The following is a 16,194-nucleotide window of genomic DNA, read 5'->3' as shown; positions in this document are numbered from 1 at the left end:
GTTTTTGGCAGAGCACCTTCAAATTTAAATGTATATGGTCTTTTGCTATAGCAATTCCCAGTCTAAGAGTATACCTTATAAAAATAGCCGAGTCCTAAGACATACATATAATAAATACGCTCAACTGAAATTACTATGAACAGTAAAACTGTTGCACACATATGAATATACTGTTTAAAAAGAGTGAACTATTTGCACCTATGCTGAAGATTCCTCATTATTTAGTAAAAGTAGAAATTATAAACAGTATGGTTTGATTAAGTTACAAAGTGTTTATGGATACATGCATAGAAGAATTAATTTCTGGAATATACCAAGTTATCACCATAAGACCTTCAGATAGGGAATATTGAGAAACAAGTATTTTCATAATTTACTTCATATGTTTTTTAATTAATTTGGATGTAGGCATATGTAAAATTTCATTAAGCTGTTTACTTAATACACTCTACTGTATACAGTTATACCTTAATTTTTAAAAAGGTAATATATGCTCAATGAAAATAAGAAACCACCCACAGATTTCTACTTATGAGTTCACATCCCAAAACAGAACAGAGATTTTCCATATTTCTGTTTTGCCACCAAATATAATCTACATTCAGCCTTAGCATTTTAATCTCAAAGAGAAAAATACAACAGCTGCTGTACTACTGGATACCATGTTGATGCTTTACATTCATTGTCCCCAGGATCCTATGAGGCATAATTTCCATTCTACCCTCCCCAGGCCTTAATTTCCTTATTCTTACACATTATGCATTTAGAAAATGGAGTGGGACTCAAACCCAGATCTAAGACCTCATTTCCCACATTCTTCTGGCTATACCTTTCACGTCAGCAAGGACACACAGGCAGCTTCAGGGCTCCTAATCAAGAGATGTCAGCAAAATTTCTCCCTTCTCTCTCTTAATCCTTAATGATATTCCAAGTTTAAGAGACTTCCTTCCGCAAGCTAGGATACTACTACACTGGGGAACAAGCTGGAACAACCAGGCACTATGGACTCCACTCAGAAACTACCTCATTTGCAATCTGAACACCTCCCGTAAGTCACAACCACATGCCTGAGAAAGCCATGGCATCTACCTCGCCATGCCCTCTTTTCTACTCTTTTGTCTCCTTAGGCCCCCTCTGACTTCTCTGCAACTTATTTATATTAAGATGAAGCTACAAAAAAAAAATACCTTAAAGGGAAAAATGGTCTACATTACCTGTCTTAAAACAGGATGTCCAGATGAATATTTTTATTCTATAGCAAACCCCAGATTCCAGACAACCTGTACCCATCTTTTTCCTTTCTTTACAGGAAGACAATAAATCAACCATTCAAAGAAGCCAAACAAGATTTCTTTTTTCTTCAGAGAAAGCAGGAAATGGGACATCTCTGCTCTGACTTGCCACTGCAAACGTGATCAGGCTGCTGTGTAAGCAACTTTGAGGATTTGACAATGCAAGTGGGAGGAACGAAGGCAGGGCGGAGCCACAGGACCTGAGAGTGGCTTCCCCTAACTACGGCAGGGCCTTGGACAGGCAACTTCACCCAGGGCTCTGTGGAGAATTCTTTAGTAAACCCACTCATACCAAGGAAAAAAATCTATTGTGCTATCTCATTTGTACTAGTCTTCCTTTCTTAAAACAGTAAGTATTTAACACATTCTGAAAGTAGAACTTCACTGATCAAAGGACTTGCATAGACAGTCTTTAAGAATTATGCAGACCAAGTCATCTGTCTCAAAATCAATTGAACTAAACACATTACCTAGTTTTGGTGACTAATGTGGAGTTGTAATTTGAGAAGGCAGCTACTTTACCAAGGCCTAGATTTTAACATATGCAAAAATGAGAGAGTTTAGGGTACTTACAAAAGGTTTTTTGTATTTCTTATAGCTAAAAATATATGAATAAAATGGAAGAAATCCTTTATACTTATTCCAGCATGTTAAAATAACAAAGTGATCAAAGTATTTTAAACCAAGCCCATGATATCCATAAATGTTTTGGCCAAAACTTTCCTTTGCTTGTCAAATCACCAGGTATTTGGATAATCACATAGAAGGACTGGCTTGGTCTGTACTGTTTTAACACCTAAGAGAGCTTCCGAGGACTTTTCAAATGTTTATTAATAAAAAGCAGAAGGGTTGTCTGTGAAGAAAGTGAGCTCACAGTCACCATTTGTGCGGAAATGGATGCCAGAGTAGGTCAACTATCATAAACAAATCTTTTCCATTGAGCAAGATCTATTAAACTTAGGAGAGACTCTTTCATAAAAGGTAATAAACAGAACATGCTCAGGGATGTTTTTGGAAAGAAAGAAAATAAACTAAGATGCTAATGCATGAATTCTGGAAGAAAGGCTATATTCCAGGTTGTTCCAAAATTCGTAAATGGCTCTCCATCTATTTAAAGCAGAGCAAGAAGAGTAAGACTTAACCCAAACCCACTCACTTATTTATCCATCTAACTCACAAACTCCGTGGTATTCCACAAAGTTGATTGCACCTTCCTTCTCCACAAGCTTTCTTCACTTACCTCCTCGAAACAGTTTGCTCTGCCTGCTTCCCTTTACCTCACTGGCCTCTCTCACTCTTCCTTTGCTGGTCTCTCCTCCCTCTTAGAGCCAAGCTCAGCCCCTCAGTGAACTTGCCCAATTCCATGATTTCAAATACCAAAAGCTAATAAAGCCTCTAATTTTCACCTCCACTTCCCACCTTTCTGAGCTCCAGACTGACATATCCAACTATCTAGCCAACTTTTCATTTAAATTTCTAATAAGTATTTTAAATAAAATATGCCAAAAGTAAATCTGCTGATTTCCACCCAAGAATCTGTTTCTTCCCAAAACACTTTCCATGTTGGTCAATGGCACCACCTTCTACCCAGTTGTTCCGGCCAAAAAAATCTCATCATCATCCTTTACTCATCGCATACTCCTCATCTAATCCATCTAATCCTTAGAAGATTATACAGAGACTGACCTCTAGTCTTCACCTCCAAAGCTAATACCATCATCTCTTGACAGACTATTATAATGGGGATTAGTTCTCCATTTCTAGTGCTAACTGCAATTTTCAGGTATTTTATGTTCCAAGCATTATAAAGCCACTATTCCTCCAATTTATAAGATAATCGACAAAGATGACCACCATCAATTCCTTCCTCTCTGCACATGCATGCCGTTCTACCATCAAGAGACTCTAGTCTATTTCCATATCCCCCTTGAATCTGTGTTGGCCTTGGGACTTGCCTTGGTCAACAGAATGGGCTAGAAGTAATAATGCGCCAATTCTAGGCTTAGCCTTCCACTTGGAGCGGATGAGACACCATGTGAAGAAAGGTCACATGGATAAGCACTAAGAGGCCAGATATGTGAGTGAAGCGTTTTTGGACCTTTTAGCCCAGCTTAGTAAATGACCGAAAATGACACCTTGTAGAACATAACCAACCACCTAGCAGACCCAGAGAATCACAATGAAAAATAAATTGTTTTAAGCCACTAAATTTTGGGGTGGCTTGTTATGCAGCAATGTAACTAAAAAACACCATGATCACAGTAGTATCACCTTCCTAAATAACTTAAGTAACAATGACAGCTATCCTAAGGACTTTGGCCTCTTCAGCTTGTACTTCCACTGGATTCCTCAAAGAATACTTCTATAATGATTTCAAATTATTTCCTAACCAAGTAAAATGGTCTCAGGATAATTCTTTAAAATACATAATTTATGTACCATGTATTCCCTACAGGGCAACAAAACCCACATGCGATATTAATAAATATAGCTGTTTATTTACCAATACTGGACACCTACCAAACAGCAATTTCAGACCATAATAAATTACACCCTCCATTTTAATAGAGCACTGAAAATTTTGTTTCCCACCAGCTTTCAGGCAAAGCTCTAGCAGGCCAAGATAATTTGTAGAGAGCAGATTTATGGGGCCGAGGTCCTAACTAAAAATGCCAATCCTTTGGTCACTGCTACCACACTGCCACCTCCTGTCTCATGACTCTAGAAGCTTGAATCGGAGACAACAGTCGATAAAGGAAACTCAGCTAAGAATAGGCAAGCCTCTCCCCTTCCTCCCAGACCAAACCAACAACCAGAGCTACTGAATGGATAATTCATACCTTTCAAAAAGTAGTTACTGCTAGAAAAGTGGCTGTCTGAATGCGGTTAAAGACAATTAATTACAATGGAGTTGCTTCAAATTTATAGCAAGGAGGCTCACAGCTTCACTTTAATACAAAAATCTCAGACCTCTAATAACACATTAACTGCAGTGGTGTGTCCCACAGAAAGATTTCGAAGTATGGCAAAGATCATTTCCCTCTTGCTGACTGCTTGAGAGAAGTGTATGTGCAGGAGCAACTAAGTTAACACACTACAGAAAAGAAACACAAGTCAAGATCTTTACAGAGAAAACTCCACATCTCTGTAATTCCAAAAGATATTTTCAAGCCCTAGCTAGTAACTCATTTATTTTAAGCAGAATGGCAAACTCAGAACAAAATATGCCCCTTGTTAGTTTATTATAATGGTATTGGGCATGAACAGAGAATGTGAGTGATCACACAAATCAAAAGGAGAGGCAGAAACAGAAGCCAAGATTCTCAATTCCCACTGGCTCCAGGCACATGTCATGTTTCAGTAATGTCTTCCTCGTTACTGTGGAAAGCAACACAGAAGCTACTTATCAACATTTTTTTTTAATTCTGATCATGCCAAAGTAAGAAATCTTTTAAACTCTCTAAAACTGTATTGAGAAAATATAAAACCAAGAAAAATCTCACTGGCTACAATCACTTAAGCAGTCATGCATTACTGAGCTCTGCAAAGAAAACTGTGCTTATGATTCTTTACCAGCCATGAAAGTTCCCTAACATTCAGAACCTCAAGTCTATGCATGTGTGAAAATCTCCCTAATTCACAAGATCTACCTGTACCACACTGATAAGCACAGATAATCCTTCATACCTATGTTTAAATGTTCAACATTAAAAACAGCCTTTATTGTCCTAAGACAACAGGGTCATATGCCCTGGCTAATTGGTACACTGCTGGTCATGGCACCATCCTATTGTATACCCCACAGCTATTAAAATGCAGCACTAGCTTTTAAATAGCTATTAAAAGTAAAATACACTTAAAACCACAGTAACTTTTACACATGCTCTATCCGTACATGATAAACATATGATTCTAATATAGAAATACATTGTTCACTTTTCTTCTTTTCTCCTTTATTCAAAGTTTCAGTTTCATATAATCCTAATCAATGGGAACAGCTAAATCATGAGAAAGCTTAAGTGATAAAAAACTTCCATGATTTAAAAAAGTAATGAGAAATGAACTAAAACCACCATCCTCTCAGTTCCCCAGTGTCAGCAACTTTCCCATTCCCTCTCCCATGCCCAATAGCCCACAACAGAACAAAAAAGGAAATCAGTACTGTTTACACAATCACATAGAGGAATATACCAAGTCCCACAAGATACCAGTGGCTCTTCCATCCAAACTCAGCTACACATCTTCCAAAGTCAAAACAATTTCTACACCCACCCTTACCCCAAAAGGGGGGAAATTTTAAGCATATACCTGGGAGAGAAGCCAACTCTTCATATGCTGTATCTGTTACATTTGGAACAGAAAGTGCAACATGTCACAGATATTGGATGCAATCTCCTCTTCATTCTGGACACAGGGGACCTCAAGCTCTGTGAAGTACTGCTATTATAATCTTCCCCAACTCAGGGGTATCTGAATGCAGAAAAGCAACATTCCTTCCACATTCCCTTGAAAGTTCAGTAATCAGGAACTAAGCTTGATCTGAACCAAACTCTACAATGCCCCTTCCTGAAAGGGTCCCCAACCAGCTCTGCTACCAGACTCGGGCCAGCCTGCTCCTCTGCTTAGCTGCAGCAAGCCCATTCATCCATCTCAGAGTGCTGCCATAAGCAATCTTCAGCACCGGGCTCCCAACATGCCTTGCACAGCAGGTATAAAGGTCATTGCTGCACGTGTGGGTGAGCATACCACAGAGGCCCACATGGTGATGGAACGCAGTGACTGCTAAACACAAAGAACTCCACCCAGAAGTCCAGCAGTCTCACCTGGTAAGGACTAGACTGCAGAATTAAACTGTCACCAGTAACCACCTCCTGACCTTCCTGTACATGCCTAGGTATGTGGATCACCCAGGTGCCTTCTCTGCCCTCTCCCAAAACACATTAATGGAACAGTTCAGATGAGGAAAACTGAATCACAGCTCCAATGTTCAACTGAAACAAAATCATAATACAGCTTTCCAGAAAATTTCCCTGGGCAGCAAAAAAAAACTCTAGTTTTTAGCTACTTCAATACTAACAAAGGACTTATGTGACTGTTCTCTAAATCAGTGACAAGTTGTCTCCAAATGTACTCACTTGTTGTTGCTGGTAAGATATTCTCATTTAAAATGCCCAGAATTTTAATGCTAGCGAAAATCAGCTAGGGAATGTAATCTACATTATTAACAAACTGAAGCAGCTTCCACTGATAAATACTTGCTGCCACTCTTAACATTTTACCTTATGTACTGTCCTAAAGAGGAGCTCCTGTTTGTTACAAAGCAGCAAGTATGTTTTTAGGTTAGGCAAAAGCCTTAAAGAATGTAACAGGCAGTCAGTTGCCAGATGTTTTTAATTTAATTCTCTACACATGGGGAGAAATTCACACAGGTTGAAAAGGAAACGTCAGGAGAATAAGGCAAAAAAATCTGCATTTAACATGCTGGTCAATGAACTGTACCTGAAAACGGCAGGACATCTACTGTTTAAATTTAGAAACTTTCAAATGCTAAAATCTCCAGTCTTTAAATTTAGCAACTTTCAAATGCTAAGCAAATGGTTTTGTTGAGATTTTATTTTTTAACATTTGAAGAAAATTAAGATACACTGGCTAAACACGTAACCAATTATAAATCTGCAGAATAGGTTTAGATTTTTCCCCCTTTAGGTGAACATTTCAGATTATGCCTTTAAACTTCTTTTTAAGATACTGGCTCTCCCTTAAAAGTTTTCCTATTAAACAGAGATCAATTTATATACTTTCAGTACACATTCTATTACTTTAGAATCTTTTTTTAAAAAAAGAACTCCTCTATGGAATGAAATACCTTGACCCCTACACAAAAACTCCCACTAGAACTAGATTTATCTGATCATGGAAATCCCTAACTATCCTAATGAAAATTAAGTACATGAATGGGAAATTCACATAAACTCAACTCACTTAAACAAAAACAACATTGTGAAAATGCTCTACCTGGAGAAGAGTGCATCTAGAAACAGACACGATGACATGTGGGGTAGCCATCACTCTGCACAACACCAGAGAAATGCACAGTAAACCGCTCCTGCCCTCCAGCACTCTTCACGGTATCTAACCGCGCACACACCACAGCCCTAGTTTAAATCAATTTCCAACTTACTGCTAGGCCCAGGTTGGGAGAAGGGGGAGAGAAGGCAGAGAGGCAGAAACCCTAACCTCACCTTGCAAAAATCCAGAAAGGCATAGGCCAACCCCAGCAACCACTGGGAGGAAGCAATGCCTTTCCAGTTAGTTACAGACCAGGGTCTGGCCTGCTCTTGAAAAAGGAGCCATTTCTCCAAAACACTCCACAGGTTAAAACAGTCTCCAAATTCTGTCAAGTGGCACACTACACATACTCTCAGAAAAGTGCAATCCTCTTAAGCAGCACACAATTTCGGTCTTCACGATCTCTTGATGGTTACTTATAAGCAAAAATATTGGCTGGGAGGAGGGGAGAAGACAAAGGCTGGTTTGCAGAAACCTGTGTTACTTGGGAGTGACTGAAAGGCGCTTCTGGGCAGGAGAAGCTCGGCGTTCATTCACGTGGCCCAATCCCGGCTGGCGATCTAACAGGATAAAGGCAAATTCCTCTTCTCTCAGACATGCGGACTGTCTCCTAGACTCACCGCCGCCAACTCAGGACGGACGATAGGCACGCCACACCCGCGCGAGCCTGCAGCTGCTTTCGCCTATCCTGTGCTTGGAGATTTGGCGGGGTGGGGGCTGGGGGTCACCCTTGGCTTCCTAATTACTACATATTCCCAAAAGTGCCCTTTGAGACTGATTTCCTGTTGGAGCAACTTGACCTACTCTGCCGGAGAACACAGCTGTGACAGCTTCCTTAAGAGACTTTTATACCAAGAACAATAAATTCAGCGACGGGCCACAGACAAGCCCTTTTATTTCTTCGCAGCGTAACCCACCACACACTCACACCTGCCATAAACTTAAATGCAAGAGAAAAAAACGAAAAAACACCAGGCCATACAGCAACTCAATAAGCCTAAGAGGAAAATAAGTTGTTTTCAGCTGTGTTGAGTCCTTCCTCCAAATAATGGATGAGAACAGAATCGATAAGAACGTAATAAATAAGCTCACCTTTGCCTTTTGGGGACCGAGTGTTCAATTTCTACGAGTTTCCCGTGCAGTTCCACTTTACCTGCGGACACACAAGAGGTGAAAACAGTTGGTCGAGCTTAGCTGTTCTCCGGGACCAAAGGACCCGCACTGGCTAAGCGTAGACACAGTGATATCCTGAGACCCGGAATGGCACCCGGACGCGGCTAAAGGCGAAGAGAAGAGGGGCCCCGCGAGGTTGGGAAGCTGACCGGCTCCCGGCTGAGTGTAAATTTCAGACTGGTAGGGAGGTGGATCAATTGGCGGTCCCGCTACTCGGTAACACTTTACCCCAGGGCTCCCCCGTCCATCTCTGGAGGTCAGCGAACCCCACGACAGCCGCAGGAAGGACGGGGGCCCCTCCACCGAGGTCCGTGGACCCTCCCATACGACAAGCTCGGGAAGAGAGGGCTACGATGGCTTTCTTCCGGAGAGAGCCCCCAGGCCCTTCTCGCGTGTTCAAGCCCAGGCCCGCCGGGAACCAGGTGTGGCGGGAAAGGCTTGAGACGGCAGGTAGGCGCAGAAAGAGGGTACGCTCAGAGGTGATTCTCGGCACGGAATGAACCACGCGCGAAAGGCGGCGCGGCGCCTGCCACACGAAAGGCCCCGTGCCTTCCCTTGGGCGTCCCACCCCAGTCCCCAGCCCTCGCCGAGCGCGCCCAGACGCCCCCGGAGGCCGGGGCCCTAGCCCAGAAAGCGGGGACTCTTTTCCTGGCTACTCCCGGCAGCCCCGGGTCACCTGCACCTCTTGCTGGTGGGAAGCGGGGAAGGTTGAACGTGGAACCCAGGTTGCAGGAAGCAGAATTGAGAGGACGCGCGGAGCTGCCGGTGCTAGGCACCAAGCCCCGGGGCCTCACTCCGCACCAGGGTCGAGGCCACTTTGCGTTCTCCCACGGCTGAGATCTACAGCGGCACAGGAGGCAGCGAATCCAACGCCATAAATAACACGCAGACAGGGGAAAGGTGGAGCGAGAATCAGCGTTCGCGCCCGGCCCCCAAGGCCCGGCGTGCCCGAGCCTGGAGCACGCGCCTGGGCCCGGGCGGGCGCCCAGGGGCCGGCGCAGGCAGTCGCGCCTCCCCTACCCCGCTCCCGGCTTCTACAGGGTTCCCCGCTGCCCTCGGAGCCCAAGCCCAGGCTTTCTTGACAGCGCGTCCGCCCTCAACCCGCAGACGCCCGGCGAGGGTAGAGAGCAGTGGGGGACCGGGTCCCGGCCCAAGCTAAGAAAAGAAAACGGCCCCCACGCGTGTGCGCGCCCGGGCCTCAGCCTCTTTCCCCGCCCGCCCTAGGCCGGGCCTAGGGCCCAATGTGGGCACCCCGGCGGCAGCCGCGGGCCTGGCTCCAGGCCCCCGACCTCGGCAGGCCCAGGCGGGAGGCGCGGGGCTGGAGCAGGCGCCCTGGCAGGGCCTGGCCGGGGCCCACCTGAAAGCGCCTCGATGGCCTTGAGGGCCCAGCTCTCGTCCGGACAGTCCACGAACGCGTAGCCAGTCTTCACCAGAAAGGGTCCCGACACTGGGATCTTGGCGTCCTTGAAGATACTTTCCAGGTCCGAGGGGACAGCGTTCTCGCTGAGGTTTCCAATATACAGTTTGTTCATTGTGAAGAGTGGTTGTTTAAAAAAATTTTTTTGAGAGAAACTAAAAATTAAAACCACCCCAGTATCGGATGGATCCGGAGGGTTTAGTTCCCTCTTCTCGCCGTTAAAACACACAAACACAGTAAGAACCAAAGGCAAGAACGAGGAGCGAAAAATCAGATCCGAAGGGTTTTTTTTCCCTTTCCTATTAAAAAAAAAAAAAGAAAGAAAAAGCCCTGCTACAACCCAAACGCATCAACGAGTCTTCTTAACTCTGAGGAGGAGGCGGGATTAGCGAGAAAAAGGAAAGATGGGGGGGAGAACTACTTTTTGTCTCTTCCTCCCCAACCCCGCCGGCATCGGCCAGCGGACTGTGAAAATATCACACTACGTGAGGCCAGGCACCGCCTCCCCATAAAAACCCCAGAAGAGGGTGGGGAAAAGGGGTGGAGGGACGAAGGAGCAGGAGGCGGAAAAAATCTGCTCCGAGTGTCCGGCTTTTTGAATGAGCCACGTGTTCAAACTACAAATCAACGTCTCACGTGAGGAATCCCGGCTCCTCAATTAGGGTTTGGGGGGGAGAAGAAAAGAGCGAGCGAGAGGAGGAAGAGGGGGAGGGGCCCTGAGGTTGGGCTGGGGACCCTGAGAGGGGGAGGCGTGGAGTGGGGAATGCTGAAGACGCCGCAGCCGGGGCGCAGCTCGGGGAGCCGACTGTCACTAGAGTTTAGAAAGGGTTATCTGGTCGGGGCGGAACCTGAGCGGGAGGGAGGGAGAAGAGAGGAAATTATTTTTTTAAGGAGATGGGGTGGGGGTGCTAACTTGGCTTTTCTCAGCTCTAGTTACCGGAGTTTTAAATTTTCGATTTTTTAAAATAGATAATTAACAAAACCAAAGAGCCACAATTCCGAATTCTCCTAGTAGCTTAGATGACATTAGAAGTATCCTCAGCAAAGCCGCAAGCACGTTTCCAGGTTGGGCAGGGACGGAAACGCAGTGAGGGGAGGGGGGTAGAGTGGGTGGGGGCGGGAGCGGCGAGCAGTGCCCCACCCGGTGCGCCCTCCGCGGGACTGGGCACCGGGGAGGTGGGGCGGCCCGAGCCAGGCGGTGGGGGATGGGAGCCCGCGGCGTCCTGGGCGGGTGTCTGGGCGACACCTCCTCCGCCTGCGCTCGCGATGGCTCTCGGCTTCGCATTGCGATTGGTTGTGAGACTCAGAAAAGGCTCCGAGATAAATGAGGCCGGGGGCGGGCTTGGCTGTCGGTGGAGGAGGGGAGCCCGGGACCCGAGGGTTCTGGCTTGGGGCTGGGGGCGTCCTGGGCCTCGGAAGCCAGAGAAGGGAAGTCAGAGTGGGGAAAGTCGGTACTTAAGCGGAAACCATTTCTTCCTGTAGTTTCCAGAGGAGGAGTGGGGTAGGCTGGTACTTTTATTTAAAGAATTTTAGTTGGAGAACTTGGGACTCTTAAAACAGGAAGACCGCTGTGCATTACCCCTAGATGGTATTCGCACTGGAAAAACTGTTCGAGTCTTTTCTGCCTCTTTTCTGCCCGCGGTCGCCCATAAGAACCATTCATAATTCCCCCTGCATGTGAGGAGTACAATGGTGGTTGTGTGGGGGAGGGTCTGGGCCCGGTAGAGTCTTCCTGGGCCAACAAAAAGAGGACTGGAGACGGAGGAATACGGAAATGAACACAGGCTGGGGTTCTTCTGGATGTCTCCGAGTGTCGTTTAATTGTGTACTCCACTCAAAAGCTTCATTTTGCATCAGATACTTGTACATTTTTAACAAGAATCCTATAGGAAAGATAGAGTGCTTATTTTTTTAAGTGAATGAAATTCTGTAAAGCAGGTAAATATAAACAAGAATCGTTTATGACTTGGTACCCTTACTACGAGAAAAATGTGTAATAGAATATGATATACACTGAAACAGCTTCAGTAATTACAATTCAGTTCGTTTTCCTTTGTCAAGCCCGTTTGTAGCACTTCAAAGTGTGTATTTTCTAATTAAAAGATGAATGTTAGATTGTTTTTAAAACCTGTGGGAATTATTGCATAATATAAAGAGTATTTACATTTTTTTCTTTTAAAAGGGAACTTTTGTCATTTTGCGTTAAGGGGCCGGAAGGTGTCAGATCATCCATTTTAAATCCAACTTATTTCTAACAGGTTTTTCTTTTCTGCCAAGCAAAGCCAAATTTTTTGTGAACTCACTTTTACAATATTTTCATTCACACGTAATTTAGTGAAATGTTTTTACTTTATAAGGTAGAGGGGACAAACGTTCTTGTATAATGTTTAGAATTGTATTATGAGATCTCTCTTTGAAGGAACATTATTACAGTGTTGAAATTTTAAGTTTATGGGTAGGATTAACTTTTAAAAAGAGCTTATTTTTCCTTTTCATGTTTTTTGAAAGAGAACCTTGGTCCTAAAAAAGAAAATACGTACTCTTCCTTTATAACTCTGTGATATTCAAAATGTAAATATCAGCTATTCATGAAATTTGTTTTTCATGTACCTGTTGCATGTGATCAAAAGCTAGTTAGAATAATATGCTTTTCATTCATTTAGTAATATTTGATTTTCTAAATACCTCTTTAAATTTTATAAACTAGTCTTGATCATTTAACTTTTTTAGTAATTTTTCATAAAAACAAATTTTGTATGTGCAGCTTGCTTCCGAACTGAATTGAATGGTGCCTTTTGGCTCACTGACTGTATTTGCTGTTACTAAAACAGACCTAAGGAGATATGTACTTCAAAAACAACGGGACAAATTGTTTATTTTCCATAAATACTAGCCCTGCTTGTCTGTCACTATCAAACAAATCTAACAGTTGGAATTTAAAACAAGTGTGTGTTGTTTTGATGAAATATGTTCCTGGGACTCGTGAACTTAATCTGTGTATTATTGTAACAAACTGGATACTCTGTCTAGGACCTTAAAAACATGCACGATTTATATAAGCTGAGTTCAAAAGGGGAGGTGGATACACCACTCCATTTCGAATCTTACAAGTATTTGCGGTAAAAGTATATACTGGATGGCTGAGAAAAAAGAGCGTTGGTATTGTTTTTTACTGGCATTTCAAGTGCAAAAATACCTATGGTGGATTCTCAAGAATGAACATTAAGGTCAGTCTAACTTACAGTCTTTTGATGAGTCTCACACAAGAAATTAACCGGGTATATGGGCCAAGTTCTTCCTGAAGCAATTGGCAGCTCATAATATGAACTCCACGAAGGACTCCCACCCATTGTGTGTGCTCTGGTGCTGCTGAGTTCTTACCCACTGCAGCCAGTTTAGTCTTTGGACAGCTGAATATCCTTACCTGCTGACCTGAGGGCAATAAAAATGTTTCTTAAGGGTCAGTGTAATTATTAAAGGAGAAAAACTATGTTTAGACGGTCGGTTACCATTGCTGTGTCCACAGGTTATGAGCGAAGGCTTGGACAGGTAGAGGGGGAAGGGGCATTCTTGTTGCTACCCCTCCGAACTCCGGCTGCCTCTGAGACTCGCCGAGAGCCTTAAGTCCTTGACATGGGTGAGCACAAACGCCCGCCGCGTCGTCTGGGCCTCTTAGGAGGTATTTTTGACATACTCGTGTTCCTTCGAACAGCTCTTATGGACTCTAATCTGTTTAAACCAAAAGCGCGCTAAGTGGTAACCTGGCTCTTGCCCTCTCTTCGAAATCTACCTTCATTTATTTTTGTTTAAAATAAAAAATGGTGTCCCAGGCGTTGAGAAGAGGGGTTGTTTCCTTTTTTCCCCCAGGCTCTGCCGGGAGAAAGAGGGCGGGATCCTTGCAGCTCACACTAGGGAAGATCCGTCGGCCGCCTGCTCGCCTCGACCCCCTGACCGCCCCGGCTCCACCGCGGGACAGACCTGCCTTCCGGCTCCTCGGGTTGTCCCTCAGCGCGGAACTGCGTGGACGAGTTAGACTTGGGGGCCGGGGAGCCTCGATCGTTAACCTCGCAGCGCAACCCCACCTGAGGTTCTCCTCCTGGCCGGGCCGCGGGGGCGAACCAGGCAGCCTATCTGGCAACCCTCGTGCATTTCCGGCCTGTCTCAAACGTGCGAGGGGCTCCCTGGCGCTCGGGGATGCTTGGTACCCACGAAGAAAGGCCGCAAGGAGCCCTCGGCGAACGCTATGCCTCTGCCCAGGGCGGGGCAGCGAGACGGGAGCGCACGGCGCGCTAACGCTGCCCGGGGTGGGGTTTCGCGCTCCACGGGGCCGACTCGCCGAGACCAAGTTGAGCAACCGGCGTGGAGAAAGACCCCGCCCCTGGCTGGGAGGGGGCGGGGGGCTTCTTCTCTCACCGATTGGTGGACGGAGGGAGCCTATCACCGTCGACTGCCTTCGCCAGAGCAGTTTGCTGGTCTCCATTCATTGGTCCCTGGATTTACATCTTTTGTGGCGCGAAAATAACCCTTTGCTCTCTCTCATTGGTTTTGTCGTTGAGGTGTGGGGCTGGATTCCACTCTTCGTGTTCCTGTTTTCCCTGCCCTTTAACTGTGATCCCCCAGCCCCAATCCCCAAGGAGGATGAGGGGAGGTAATGGAGAGTAGAAAGTAATTCTGCGTGTGCGTGTGGAGCCCGCCCCTTGGGCTGACCGCGTGGTGCCCGCAGAGTCCCCTCCCTTCCCCCATCGTCCAGCACCCGGAGGTCCTGGGTTTGCGCCATGCTCAAGCAGCTGGACTCACATCGTTTCCCTGCCCGTTTTAACATCTAAGAGTCTATACGTCTTTTTTAGTTAAAACAACAAAATACGTTTCTAAATGCTTTGAGTTTTCCTGGGCTTCTAGAGAAATCTACTAATTCTACCCCATCCCTTTGTAACCCCTTTTGTGGTCCATACGGTTGTTTTAAACAAAACCAAACAACCCTTCTTAAAAAAGCAAACGAAAAATTCCGGGTAAAATCAACTATTCCGAGACCACGTTTTCGTTGAAGCTGCCCTAAGACAAGACCAAAGAAGCTGAGACCGATCTTAAAGGATTAGCGATTTCTATAGCTGAAATGCTCTAATTTTACTGACGTTTGGTGGAGACAGTGAGAAAAAATAAATATGAATTTGGCTTGGAAAAGCACAAAACAAACGAATAATCATATTTGATTTGATTAACTGAAAAAGCTAGCAGCTACAGTGGTATATTCTAGGCAGTAGTGTCTTTGATGCGTTTGAAATTATATACGTAAGTTTCTGTTGGTGTTCTCAAAAATAATTATCAGAACGCTGGCTATCACAGAAAAGAGGCAAGTACAAATTTGTTCGGTATACCTGATTTTTATAATAGACTTTCCAATTATTTAATTATGTGAAGAAAAAGAAATGCACCAGTTAGAAATAAAACTTACGAATTTGTTCACAATTTAATTGTTTATTTTTAAAGTCTTGACAAAATACTTGATTTGGTTTTTAAAAAAAAGAAAAATTATACTTCCAAAGTAACTATTAAAAACTTTGAGAGAACTGGCTTAAATCGAGTTCAATTTTTTTCTATATTGTTAACTGTTAGCTAGTAGAGATATTACATCATCCTCTGAAGTTTTTTGAAAAAACTATTCTTTAGTTCTGTACTCTGGTTTTTTGGTCTCTAAAAACTACCTAATTGAAGTAACATAAATTGCCATGTACTAGAATACTAAAAGTTATTTGAGCATCTCTTTAAAACAATTTTTAATAACTTAGTAAAGGAAAACTTTTAAAGTACATATTTTGTTTACAGTTTGTATAATTCAACTACATTTCACTAAAATAGCTAATATATAGTTTTCAAGTGTTCGTGTACAATTATTTCTTAGAAATATAAGCAAATTACAAACGATTTATTTTGAGTTGAACAAATTAATTAGGGCTTAGAGGCTAAATCTATAGTATAAAGGCTGAAGATTACAGAATCGATCATTCAGATAACCCTTAAACACCTAAGAAATTTAAAATGTGAGGACAGTATTTCTAAAATGATTCTAAGTTGGGACTTATATATTCTGTAATTTTTATATTTTGAAAATGATAGAGTAGAAAAACATTTAACAAAAATTTCAATTGTAAAAAAAAAATCCAAAATTAATCTTAGATAAAACAAAACTTTAAAACCTGAGATATTTTTTAATGTTTTCTCAAATTCAAAAATTTATATAGCCAA

At 43.7% G+C, this 16,194-nt stretch overlaps 2 protein-coding genes across 2 annotated transcripts in view; one reads left to right on the top strand and one right to left on the bottom strand.

The window, feature by feature from the left end:
* The window catches only part of IGF2BP3 (insulin like growth factor 2 mRNA binding protein 3), a 194,936-nt gene extending 184,483 nt beyond the window's left edge, over window positions 1–10,453 (bottom strand). The window contains exons 1-2 of the mRNA XM_037022344.2: window positions 9,892–10,453; window positions 8,454–8,514 (exon numbers count right to left, since the gene is read on the bottom strand). Coding sequence (XP_036878239.1) covers window positions 8,454–8,514; window positions 9,892–10,066 — 236 coding nt within the window. The 5' untranslated portion in view covers window positions 10,067–10,453. The remainder of the gene's footprint in view (window positions 1–8,453; window positions 8,515–9,891) is intronic.
* A 67-nt stretch (window positions 10,454–10,520) lies between these two features.
* On the top strand, window positions 10,521–15,688 carry LOC140849894 (uncharacterized). The gene is made up of 2 exons (XM_073238703.1): window positions 10,521–10,587; window positions 13,819–15,688. Exons 1-2 carry the CDS (start codon window positions 10,551–10,553, stop codon window positions 14,601–14,603), a joined length of 822 nt encoding a protein of 273 aa, XP_073094804.1. The 5' UTR covers window positions 10,521–10,550; the 3' UTR covers window positions 14,604–15,688.
* Window positions 15,689–16,194: the final 506 nt, after the last annotated feature.

This window comes from Manis javanica, chromosome 6 (assembly GCF_040802235.1).
Source record: "Manis javanica isolate MJ-LG chromosome 6, MJ_LKY, whole genome shotgun sequence".
In the NCBI taxonomy this organism is placed as follows: domain Eukaryota; kingdom Metazoa; phylum Chordata; class Mammalia; order Pholidota; family Manidae; genus Manis; species Manis javanica.
Note: the sequence above shows the minus strand (reverse complement) of the source record. Positions and strands in the feature narration are given on the sequence as shown.